At 39.4% G+C, this 13,527-nt stretch overlaps 1 protein-coding gene across 11 annotated transcripts in view; it reads right to left on the reverse strand.

The window, feature by feature from the left end:
* The window catches only part of ENO4 (enolase 4), a 48,385-nt gene that overhangs the window by 24,740 nt on the left and 10,118 nt on the right, over nucleotides 1-13,527 (reverse strand). For 6 of the 11 annotated variants that reach the window (XR_014253043.1, XR_014253044.1, XR_014253045.1 and 3 more), the window contains exons 7-9: nucleotides 12,196-12,249; nucleotides 6,937-6,993; nucleotides 4,594-4,761 (exon numbers count right to left, since the gene is read on the reverse strand). Coding sequence is in view for 8 of the 11 variants with exons in the window: in XM_082423427.1 (XP_082279553.1) it covers nucleotides 4,594-4,761; nucleotides 6,937-6,993; nucleotides 12,196-12,249 (279 nt within the window). In the remaining 3 variants the exon portion in view is untranslated. The remainder of the gene's footprint in view (nucleotides 1-4,593; nucleotides 4,762-6,936; nucleotides 6,994-12,195; nucleotides 12,250-13,527) is intronic. The other 5 variants (XM_082423421.1, XM_082423425.1, XM_082423422.1 and 2 more) reach the window with 3 other exon arrangements.

The following is a 13,527-nucleotide window of genomic DNA, read 5'->3' on the forward strand; positions in this document are numbered from 1 at the left end:
GCTAAGAGACTTCAGCACCACCAAACCAGCTCTACACTAAATGCTAAAGGAACTTCTCTAAGTGGGAAACACAAGAGAAGAAAAGGACCTACAAAAACAAACCCAAAACAATTAAGAAAATGGTCACAGGAACATACATATCGATAATTACCTTAAATGTGAATGGATTAAATGCTCCAACCAAAAGACACAGGCTCACAGAATGGATACAAAAACAAGACCCATATATATGCTGTCTACAAGAGACCCACTTCAGACCTAGGGACACATACAGACAGAAAGTGAGGGGATGGAAAAAGATATTCCATGCAAATGGAAATCAAAAGAAAGCTGGAGCAGCAATACTCATATCAGATAAAATAGACTTTAAAATAAAGAATGTTACAAGAGACAAGGAAGGACACTACATAATGATCAAGGGATCAATCCAAGAAGAAGATATAACAATTATAAATATACATGCACCCAACAAAGGAGCACCTCAGTACATAAGGCAACTGCTAACAGATATAAAAGAGGAAATCGACAGAAACACAATAATTGTGGGGGACTTTAACACCTCACTTACACCAATGGACAGCTCATCCAAACAGAAAATAAATAAGGAAACAGAAGCTTTAAATGACAAAACAGACCAGATAGATTTCATTGATATTTTTAGGACAGTCAATCCAAAAAAAGCAGATAACACTTTCTTCTCAAGTGCACACAGAACATTCTCCAGGATAGATCACATCTTGGGTCACAAGCATCAGTAAATTTAAGAAAACTAAAATCATATCAAGCATCTTTTCTGACCACAATGCTATGAGATTAGAAATCAATTGCAGGGAAAAAATGTAAAAAACACAAACACATGGAGGCTAAACAGTACGTTACTAAATAACAAAGAGATCAGTGAAGAAATCAAAGAGGAAATCAAAAAATACCTAGAGACAAATGACAATGAAAACACGATGACCCAAAACCTATGGGATGCAGCAAAAGCAGTTCTAAGAGGGAAGTTTATAGCTATACAAGCCTACCTCAAGAAACAAGAAAAATCTAAAATAAACAATCTAACCTTACACCTAAAGGAACTAGAGAAAGAAGAACAAACAAAACCCAAAGTTAGCAGAAGGAAAGAAATCATAAAGATCAGAGCAGAAGTAATGAAATAGAAACAAAGAAAACAATAGCAAAGATCAATAAAACTAAAAGCTGGTTCTTTGAGAAGATAAACAAAATTGACAAACCATTAGCCAGACTCATCAAGAAAAAAGAGGGAGCGGACTCAAATCAATAAAATTAGAAGTGAAAAAGGAGAAGTTACAACAGACACCACAGAAATACAAAGCATCCTAAGAGACTACTACAAGCAACTCTATGCCAATAAAATGGACAACGTGGAAAAAATGGATGAATTCTTCGAAAGGTATAACCTTCCAAGACTGAACCAGGAAGAAATACAAAATATGAACAGACCAATCACAAGTAATGAAATTGAAACTGTGATTAAAAATCTTCCAACAAACAAAACTCCAGGACCAGATGGCTTCACAGGTGAATTCTATCAAACATTTAGAGAAGAGCTAACACCCATCCTTCTCAAACTCTTCCAAAAAATTGCAGAGGAAGGAACACTCCCAAACTGATTTATGAGGCCACCATCACCCCGATACCAAAACCAGACAGAGATACTACAAAAAAAGAAAATTACAGACCAATATCACTCATGAATATAGATGCAAAAATCCTCAACAAAATACTAGCAAACAGAATCCAACAACACATTAAAAGGATCATACACCATGATCAAGTGGGATTTATCCCAGGGATGCAAGGATTCTTCAATATACACAAATCAATCAATGTGATACACCATATCAACAAACTGAAGAATAAAAACCATATGATCATCTCAATAGATGCAGAAAAAGCTTTTGACAAAATTCAACACCCATTTATGATAAAAACTCTCCAGAAAGTGGGCATAGAGGGAACCTACCTCAATATAATAAAGGCCATATATGACAAACCCACAGCAAACATCATTCTCAATGGTGAAAAACTGAAAGCATTTCCTCTAAGATCAGGAACAAGACAAGGATGTCCACTCTAGCCACTATTATTCAACATAGCTTTGGAAGTCCTAGCCATGGCAATCAGAGAAGAAAAAGAAATAAAAGGAATACAGATTGGAGAAGAAGAAGTAAAACTGTCACTGTTTGCAGATGACATGATACTATACATAGAGAATCGTAAAGAGGCCACCAGAAAACTACTAGAGCTAATCAATGAATTTGGTAAAGTTGCAGGATACAAAATTAATGCACAGAAATCTCTTGCATTCCTATACACTAACAACAAAAATCAGAAAGAGAAATTAAGGAAACACTCCCATTCACCATTGCAACAAAAATAATAAAATACCTAGGAATAAAACTACCTAGGGAGACAAAAGACCTGTATGCAGAAAACTATAAGACACTGATGAAAGAAATTAAAGATGATACAAACAGATGGAGAGATATACCATGTTCTTGGATTGGAAGAATCAATATTGTGAAAATGACTATACTACCCAAAGCAATCTACAGATTCAGTGCAAACCCTATCAAATTACTAATGTCATTTTTTTACAAAACTAGAACAAAAAAATCTTAAAATCTGTATGGAGACACAAAAGAGCCTGAATAGCCAAAGTGGTCTTGAGGGGAAAAAAACGGAGCTGGAGGAATCAGACTCCCTGACTTCAGACTATACTACAAAGCTACAGTAATCAAGACAGCATGGTACTGGCACAAAAACAGAAATAGAGATCAATGGAACAGGATAGAAAGCCCAGAGATAAACCCACACACCTATGGTCAACTAATCTATGACAAAGGAGGCAAGGATATACAATGGAGAAAAGACAGTCTCTTCAATAAGTGGTGCTGGGGAAACTGGACAGCTACATGTAAATGAATTAAATTAGAACACTCCCTAACACCATTAGCAAAAATAACTCAAAATGGATTAGAGACTTAAATGTAAGACTGGACACTATAAAACTCTTAGAGGAAAACATAGGAAGAACACTCTTTGACATAAATCACAGCAAGATCTTCTTTGATCCACCTCCTAGAGTAGTGGAAATAAAAACAAAAATAAACAAATGGAACCTAATGCAACTTAAAAACTTTTGCAAAGCAAAGGCAACTACAGACATGACGAAAAGACAACACTCAGAATGGGAAAAAATGTTTGCAAACAAATCAACAGACAAAGAATTAATCTCCAAAATATATAAACACCTCATGCAGCTCAATATTAAAAAAACAAACAATCCAATCCAAAAATGGGCAGAAGACCTAAATAGACATTTCTCCAAAGAAGACCTACAGATGGCCAAGAAGCACATGAAAAGCTGCTCAACATCACTAATTATTAGAGAAATGTAAATCAAAACTACAATGAGGTATCACCTCACACCAGTTAGAATGGGCGTCATCAGAAAATCTAAACAACAAATGCTGGAGAGGGTGTGGAGAAAAGGGAACCCTCTTGCACTGTTGGTGGGAATGTAAATTGACACAGCCACTATGGAGAACAGTATGGAGGTTCCTTAAAAAACTAAAAATAGAATTACCATATGACCCAGCAATCTCACTACTGGGCATATATCCAGAGAAAACCATAATTCAAAAAGACACATGCACCCCAATGTTCACTGCAGCACTATTTACAATAGCCAGGTCATGGAAGCAACCTAAATGCCCATCGACAGAGGAATGGATAAAGAAGATGTGGTACATACATACAATGGAATATTACTCAGCCATAAAAAGCAATGAAATTGGGTCATTTGTAGAGACGTGGATGGAGCTAGAGACTGTCATACAGAATGAAGTAAGTCAGAAAGAGAAAAACAAATATCGTATATTAACACATATATGTCGAATCTAGAAAAATGGTACAGATGAACCAGTTTGCAAGGCAGAAATAGAGACACAGATGTAGAGAACAAACGTATGGACACCAAGGGGGGAAAGTGGCGGGGGTGGGGGTGGTGTGATGAATTAGGAGATTGGGATTGACATGTATACACTAACATGTACAAAATAGGTAACTGATAAGAACCTGTTGTATAAAAATAAAAATAAAATTCAAAAAAAAAAAGTGAATCACCAGCAGAAACTCGAAGAACCACATGTCTCGAAGGGCTTATCAAGTCATAGTTACAACTGACCCACTTTTTATGCTTGACCAATTCAGCATTCACCAACCAAATGAATGTACTCCGCAGAACATGCCAGTTTGTTAAATTATTTTTCAGTAGTTCTCATGATTTCAATGTAAGCAATCCATTTTAGTCATTTTTATTACAGAATTTCTATATATAATTATTGTGACATTTCTGTTAATTTTTAAAGTTATATGGTTATGTTATTGTCTGGTCATTAGCTAACTTGCCTTTCTCAACTCCAGTATATTTGGACCCCTCCCATGATACTAACTTAAAAAATAGGATTTCTTTGGAAATACGTACAGATAAGCTCTTCTTTTGAGTTCTAATTTAAAAACAAGGAGACCACAACAAAAAGTAAATGTTCTGGAGTGGAAACTTACATAGTCCATCAGTTCATGTGCAGCACAGTTGATGGCTAGATGGAGATTCGTTCCCATTTCTAGCCCCAGGTTCGCACAGATTCCTTGTATTAGGAGCAGTGGCTGCTCTATGGTGTCATAATTAATGGTTAAACAGCCAAGATGGGACATCTTGCCAGTGATCTGCTGCTTCAGGATCAAGAAAATCATGCACGTAAATATAGCACATTAAGGTTCTTGGGGCTTCCAGTGGTTGGCAGTTTGTAACCAGACACAGCTCTCCAAACATGAGGTCCTCTGATTCTCGATTAATCCTGCCCCTAGTTCCCACTCATCTCTGCATATTTTCGGGCAGATGATTGTCCTGCAGTATCTGGGAATAATTTTCTTACTCCCATGGTTTTCAAGTTTGACCTAGGAACACACTTTGCTCTCTTTAGTTGCCCATGTTATTATCTCTTTATTGGCTCTATCATTGTACACGGGCTCACCTGAGCCATAACCACCAGGTTGGTGACTCTACAGGCTGTCCCTGTAAATGTCTGTCCTGCCTGTCCCTAACGGCCTTCTTCCTCCAAACCTGCTCTTTCCTATGTTCCATTTTCCTTTAGAAGACTATAACTGTTAAAACTTAAAAATTTAACTCTCCTTCAGGAAAGGTTTTATTTTAAAAGGGATTGAAGACTTCAGCTAAAAGGATGCAGCACTGAGGTTGCATTGCAGTGGAAGAAGACTTGAGGACCCAAACGACCTCAGGGGAAAGGCAGCCATATGCTTCGATTGCAAGGTCAGCCTTGATGTGCCTTCATCATAAATTGTCACTATGCAATTTTAACCTAAGTTGAAGCAGTATCACTAAGGGGTGTGTGTGTGTACCAGTCTCAAGAGCAAACATGAAAGTAGGTATAAATATCCCATTTTTACTGATGATAGTACTAGTTAATTATAAGAACCATCCAACATTTTTAATGTCAGTGAGAGGAACCTTTTATTTGGCAAAGGAATAGTTGGGGAAATTTTTGTGTGTCAGTTAAGGAGTTTCATTACGGAGTCTTCAAAACTATGAAGGCATCACTTATTTGGTGCTTACTAAATGCCAGGTACCATTCTAAACACTTTACATAAAGTAAATACATTTACTCCTTACATCAATCCCGTGAAGCAGGTACCATTATGATCCCTATTTAAGAGACAGTTGAGTAACTTGGAACAGATTTTAATCCAGGTGGTTGAGCTAGAGTCCATGCCTCCAATTCTGGTGTGGCTGCCTCTCTAGAATCTACCATCTATCCTGTTTCTAATGGTGGGGGGGGGGCGGGGGGACTAGTAAAGCTGATCTCAGGAAGGGCTGATCTTGGTCTAAGTTTCTCAGAATACATCAGACAACCTGCTGGAATGAAGGGAACAGAGCTGAGATTTGCTACTTGTTCACCAGCCCCTGCCTCTCTTGGAAGGTCCAATTCTAGTATACACACCTGTCAAGGATTTTACTTACTGCTGTATCTGTTCATACATTTCTCTTCTCTCTCCCAAGTTTAAGGAGGAACTTAATTTTTTATCTCCACCAAGTCCTCTCCTTCCTTTCCTAGTCCTTCTTGCTGATGACTTCAACAGACCCTGAAGTCCCTGACATCCAGGTAGTGATTGCAGGGTTATCCGAGCAAATATCACACATGTGAGCAACCCTCATCCATTTGCATTATCTTCGGGGTTCTTGTTGGTTGTTCTAACTATATTGCTGAAAGTCAGGCATATAATAGGTGTATCTATCAGAGCGCCCACAGTCACCAAAGTGATGGACTGATCAAGTTCAGCTGGTCTCCTGAGGCTCTGCAGCCCATTTTCACCAGGCTTGTTTGCCCGACCCTCCTGGCAAAATCTGAGCTCTGGCAATGGTCCATCTGAAATGGTGCCTCAGTGCTTTTGGGGGACCAGATGAAGGAATTGCTATCTTTTTGTGCCTTTTCTTTCTTTCTTTGGTAGTATTAAAATTAAAAGCCAAAACATCCTATATGCCTTTGAGCTAGTATTCAGAGAGATTCATCTTCCCCAGCACTTCACCTAGAGGGTTTCCCATGTAATCCTATTAGTTATAAGAGCCTCTCCAAGCCCTCTGAGATTTCACTTGGCCAGACAACTGTAAGCATGATGGCCTGGCAGCCTGTTGCCAGAGAGGCGGGGGCAGAATGATATTCCAGCTCTGGGGGTTGCCTGGTTTAGTCCCCTTGAAGCAGCATCACCGTGTGATTTCCATTTGTGTTAGGCCCAGTTCTGGAGCAAAATGACTATGGAAGAGGGAAAGGGGCAGGGAATATAGAAATGAACTGTCATACAGAAGCATGGTAAACAAACACATTTACTTACTTGACCTCTTTTGCCTCCATTATGACCTTTTTTTGTCTCTGGTTTTGGAGGAGGGGACTGTGAGACAGAAGATAAAGACATATCACTTGTGGTTTTCAGACATGTGTGTGGCAGCAAGCAGAGCTTCAGGTCCTCTGGCCTGCCCACTGCTCTGGGGTTGAGCCAGTCACACTGCAAGTCTCACACACACACACACACACACACACACACACACACACAGGGATGATGCCAGCCACTCTTTAATTTCATAAACCTCAAACTGTTTCTCAAAATAGGCACATGTTCCCTTTAGTTCATCCTTACATTCTGCCTCCAATCACATGTATGAGGCATGGATACACATGTTCATGCATTTCTACTTATATAGGTAATTATTCACTTATCATGTCCTGACTCCTGTTGTGTGCAGGAACTCTTTTTTTTACAAGAGGATGTTAAGCCCCCTCCTTGTCCTTAAGGAATAACCACACTGTGGCATTTGCTTTTAAAGGCCCAACATATTGTTTTAAATATTCTCACAGTACAAACACCTTCTCTGGCAGGATGGGTTTGACTTTTGGAAGCAGCCCATGGTCATTAAATCTGGTGAATCTGGTGTGTGTAATGTCATCTGACATTAAAAGCAAAGATAATTACCAAAGACAAGCTTCCACAGTTTGGGTTATTGATGGCATACTGTAACAAGGATTTAACCTGTTAAAGGATGCACTTTAATGCCCGGCATTCATTGGCTGTATAAGCTGGGGCATGTTTGTCAAGAATCAACATGGTTCACACACACTCCAGTATATGCAAATACAGAAGTTATCCTGCATCTTTTCACTGTGGAGTCAGCTGAAGTTTCTATCCCTGGTAAAAATAACATAGGAAGAAAAGTGATGTGCCAGGCAGGAGAGATACAGTGGTGAACGACATACATAGGCACTGCCTTGGGAGCCATGGTCTAGTGAGGCAGACACGTGCGATGCAGGTAACAACCAGGGAGGAAGGGGGTGTGATGTCGAGTGCAGAGCAAGGGGACATCCTTTGCTCTTGTAGAAGAGTCAGGCAAGGGGACTCAGAAGAAGCTGATACCTCAGGGGCATGTGGGACTGCTGAACCCTCTGGGCCCAGAGCTGAGCCAAGAGCAAAAGCCTTAAAGCAGAGCTTTTCAGCCTTGGCACTCTTGATACTTTGTCTGGATAATCCTTTGCTATGGAGGGCTGCCTCATACATTGTAGGAATGTGTAGCAGCATCCCTGATCTCAGCTTTCTAGATGCCAGGAGAGCCCCACCCTCCAAGTTGGGACAACCCAGAACGTCTCTGGGCATCATCCCTTGGCAAAAGCACTCCCCATTAAGAACCACTGCCTTGATGACATGATACTATATATAGAGAATCCTAAAGATGCTACCAGAAAACTACTTCAGCTAATCAAAGAATTTGGTAAAGTAGCAGGATACAAATTTAATGCCCAGAAATCTTTTGCATTCCTATACACTAATGATGAAAAATCTGAAAGTGAAATTAAGAAAACACTCCCGTTTACCATTGCAACGAAAAGAATAAAATATCTAGGAATAAACCTACCTAAGGAGACAAAAGACCTGTATGCAGAAAATTATAAGACACTGATGAAAGAAATTAAAGATGATACAAATAGATGGAGAGATATACCATGTTCTTGGATTGGAAGAATCAACACTGTGAAAATGACTCTACTACCCAAAGCAATCTACAGATTCAATGTAATCCCTATCAAACTACCAATGGCATTTTTCACAGAACTAGAACAAAAAATTTCACAATTTATACGGAAACACAAAAGACCCCGAATAGCCAAAGCAATCTTGAGAACGAAAAGTGGAGCTGGAGGAATCAGGCTCCCTGACTTCAGACTATATTACAAAGCTACAGTAATCAAGACAGTTTGGTACTGGCACAAAAAAAGAAACATAGATCAATGGAACAGGACAGAAAGTCCAGAGATAAACTCACGCACATATGGTCACCTTATCTTTGATAAAGGAGGCAAGCATATACAGTGGAGAAAAGATAGCCTCTTCAATAAATGGTGCTGGACAGGTACATGGAAAAGTATGAAATTAGAACACTCCCTAACACCATACACAAAAATAAACTCAAAATGGATTAAAGACCTAAGTGTAAGGCCAGACACTATCAAACGCTTAGAGGAAAACATAGGCAGAACACTCTATGACATAAATCACAGCAAGATTCTTTTTGACCCAACTCCTAGAGAAATGGAAATAAAAACACAAATAAACAAATGGGACCTAATGAAACTTAAAAGCTTTTGCACAGCAAAGGAAACCATAAACAAGACCAAAAGACAACCCTCAGAATGTGAGAAAATATTTGCAAATGAAGCAACTGACAAAGGATTAATCTCCAAGACTTACAAGCAGCTCATGCAGCTCAATAACAAAAAAACAAACAACCCAATCCAAAAATGGGCAGAAGACCTAAATAGACATTTCTCCAAAGAAGATATACAGATTGCCAACAGACACATGAAAGAATGCTCAACATAATTAATCATTAGAGAAATGCAAATCAAAACTACAATGAGATATCATCTCACACCGGTCAGAATGGCCATCATCAAAAAATCTAGAAACAATAAATGCTGGAGAGGGTGTGGAGAAAAGGGAACACTCTTGCACTGTTGGTGGGAATGTAAATTGATACAGCCACTATGGAGAACAGTATGGAGGTTCCTTAAAATACTAAAAATAGAACTACCATACAACCCAGCAATCCCACTACTGGGAATATACCCTGAGAAAACCATAATTCAAAAAGAGTCATGTACCAAAATGTTCATTGCAGCTCTATTTACAATAGCCAGGACATGGAAGCAACCTAATTGTCCATCATCGGATGAATGGATAAAGAAGATGTGGCACATATATACAATGAAATATTACTCAGCCATAAAAAGAAACAAAATGGAGGTATTTGTAGTGAGGTGGATGGAGTTAGAGTCTGTCATACAGAGTGAAGTAAGTCAGAAAGAGAAAAACAAATACAGTATGCTAACACATATATATGGAATCTAAGGAAAAAAAAAAAAAGGTCATGAAGAACCTAGTGGCAAGACGGGAATAAAGACACAGACCTACTAGAGAATGGACTTGAGGATATGGGGAGGGGGAGGGGTAAGATGTGACAGGGTGAGAGAGTGGCATGGACATATATACACTACCAAATGTAAAAGAGAGAGCTAGTGGGAAGCAGCCGCATAGCACAGGGAGATCAGCTAGGTGCTTTGTGATCACCTAGAGGGGTGGGATAGGGAGGGTGGGAGGGAGGGAGACGCAAGAGGGAAGAGATATGGGAACATATGTATATATATAACTGATCCACTTTGTTATAAAGCAGAAACTAACACACCATTGTAAAGCAATTATACTCCAATAAAGATGTTAAAAAAAAAAAAAGAACCACTGCCTTAATAGAACATATTGATACATTTTACTATGTCAAAATTTGAAAAGAAAAAAAATCCCTATGACTGCATAAAATACAGTTAAAAGGCAGGCAACATGATAGAGGAAAATACGTATAACACGTAGAAAGGATTGAAGCCTTCACTGTAGAAAGAATTCCTAGATATCAGTAAAAGATGAACACAAATAAAAAGGGCAAAGAAATAAAGCAAACTGTAGAGTGATTTGTGCAGAATTTTATATGATTTTAAACACAAAACACTATATTTGTATGTGTGGTGTCTGTGTGTCTGTGTGTCTAAATACAAAAGAAAGGCTAGAAGACCACACTAAATTTTTAACAGCGGTCTAGAGTCCCTCTAGAGATGGGACTGGAACTGAGGGTAGTAGTGGCTGTGGGGTCCAGGGAGGCGGAGTTAGTACGGGGGGGACGGGGGACTAGCTCTACCAGTGTTTGAGTTTTCACAGGAACATTCATGAGCTACTTGTATGATTAAAAATCAATTGTATATTTAAAATTGTATAATTAAAAATCTGGAAGTCAGGACGATTGCAGAGAGCTCAGAGATCCTGAATTCCCTAATATTCTAAGCTGGACTTCTTCCACCTGCTCTGATGACCACCACCACTGTGTATTGTTCACTGCTGTGTCCGCTCCTGCTCTGAGCACATCGCATATATTCAGCTCGTTTACTCCTCACAATGTATCACACCCATTTTATAGACGACGAGGCTGAGGCAGAGAGGTTATATAATTGGCGCAAGGTCACACAGCTAGTAAGGGGCAAAGCAAAACCGTAACGAGGTCACGGTTAACTTGTCCAAGTCTGAGTCTCTGCAGGCTGGTCACCCATAAAACAGTTGTCCTCCTGAAAAGCACCCCGGAAACTGGCTCCAGGCTGGTGCTTAAAGCAATTCTGATCAACTGTAGGGCTTGGGCCCCCGCCACCCTCCCCCATCACATATTCTGTGCTGGCAAGATAGCACTGGAGCCAAAGTTCGTTTATGTCGCACTGAGATTATATCTCGGCCCCCATCCTGCTGGGGAAGGAGCTAGTGCTTCCTAATCATGTAGCTTAAAAGCCTCACACTAAATAAATATTGGGTCCTGGATCGGATCCTAGAACAGAGGAAGGACATGAGTGGAAAAACCAGTGAAATTCAAATTAAGTCTGGAGTTTAGTTATTAGTAATGTAGCATGTTGATTTCTTAGTTTTGACAAATACGCTATGGTAATGTATCCTGTTAACCTTGGGGGAAACTGGGTGAGGGGTATTTGGGAACTCTCTGCACTATCTCTGCAACTTCTCTATAAATGCAGTATTATTCCAAAATAAAAGACAAGGATTGGGTCCCTCAGCCCTGCCACATCATTGTGCATTACCCCAGTTAGAATATGATGGAACAACCTGGTGACTCATACAGCTGCCCCTCATACTGCCTTTGTGACTTTCCCCCTCAAGGGCTGCTCAGCCAAGGGTGCTTGTTTGCCCAACACCAGGATTCTAAGCAGGCACAAGTGACTGTGCCTTAACCATTATACCAAACTGCCTCTCACTAATCCTAGGGGCCAGATCCTTTCTTTCTTTGCAAATCCAAAGGGATGATCTTAGCATAGGGCCAGCTGCCTCAGAAATCAAAACAAGATTGTTAAGTTCCATTAGAAACTGGACCCATAGCCAATGAGGGAATGTGTCATATCTGTAACAACAATATTGATTCTGTTGCATAATGAACTATATAATTTGGTTACTAGAAGGTATATAAGCATCAGTTATTAGATACCATAGATTCTCTTTACATACCATTTCAATTGTTTTGTTAATGTGTTTCTGAATTTCCAGAAGCATGTCCACACCCTGTAAGTAGAATAAACATGATCTTCCACAACTGCAGTCTAGAATTTTAAACATAAAAACTTATACCACACACGGCTATTTCTAACTCAGAAAATCTGTAGGGTCCCTGATAATGCATTCTGGTTAGTGAATTACATATGGTCTACAAAATCAGAAGATTAAATGTTAATCTTCAGCCCTCAATTTTTATTTGGTTGAAAATGAATGAGAGGTTTTTCTTCCTCATTATCCTCTCTTCATTGTTCAGAACTGATTAGTTCAGTTGGTTGGATCAAGTTAACTTCATTCTCTTTCATGGTCTCCTGACCAACCTTCTTGCAATACATGTCACAGGTCATCAAGGGATTCTGCATGATAATGTTTGAATTAGTATAAATCCACTGTCACTTAGAAAGTAGAAAAATGTATTCTGATGATGGTGGGATCTGCATATGGAGACAGATGAAGAATGGCATGCCAAATGCTCTGGTACCCAAATAGCAGATATTAACTGAAGGAAAGATCCTGGTGCCAGGATCTGAACATGATCTGACAGATGGTGAGCCAGATTTAAATCCTAGTCTTCCAAAATTGATAGAAGTGGGTATTGACTATTCTCCCTAAAAAAGAATTCTTTATCATAAAGAAATTACCTTGAGATTTAAAAAAATGATTGTCACTAGCTTAGATAAAATATCAGTCAATATACTACCAGATGGGATGGAGCTTCCTGTACTTTTCCTGTAAACATCCACGGTAGGACACAAACGTTTAGTTCTCCCGAATGCCTAATTGGTAGAATAATTCATGAAGATTTAAAAAGGCATATTGACTCATTCATGCCACTGAAGAACAATGAGACACTAACAAACCTCTGAGTAGTAAAGATGCCACTTAGGATTCCTTCATTCCATATTCCATAAACACGCACTAAACCTCTCTTACGTGCCAGGCAATCTGCTAGGCCCTGCAGTTCCTACTTAACAGAAGGGCTGCTATGAAAGTGCCACTTCCTCTTGTTGCAGCCATAGTGCACAGACTAGTAAATTAAAAAATCTCAGTTGCCCCAAAGAATATCCTTCCAGCACTATCAAGGCCTGCAAAGTCACTCGCCCGTGGCTTCTCTGTCAGCCACTAGCATGAGTCACTGTTGTGATGAGCTGGAGATCCAAGGTGGTCTAAATTTGGTTCCCTTTCGTTTGAGGTCTTGTTTTCGTCCCACTTCCCTAATTTCCTGAATTTTTTTTTCTCATTTTATATTTAATTCCTATTCCCTTGGTGTCATAAGCCTTAGGAACA

The sequence above is a fragment of the Balaenoptera physalus genome (assembly GCF_965194825.1).
Source record: "Balaenoptera physalus genome assembly, chromosome: 14".
Classification (NCBI taxonomy): Eukaryota; Metazoa; Chordata; class Mammalia; order Artiodactyla; family Balaenopteridae; genus Balaenoptera; species Balaenoptera physalus.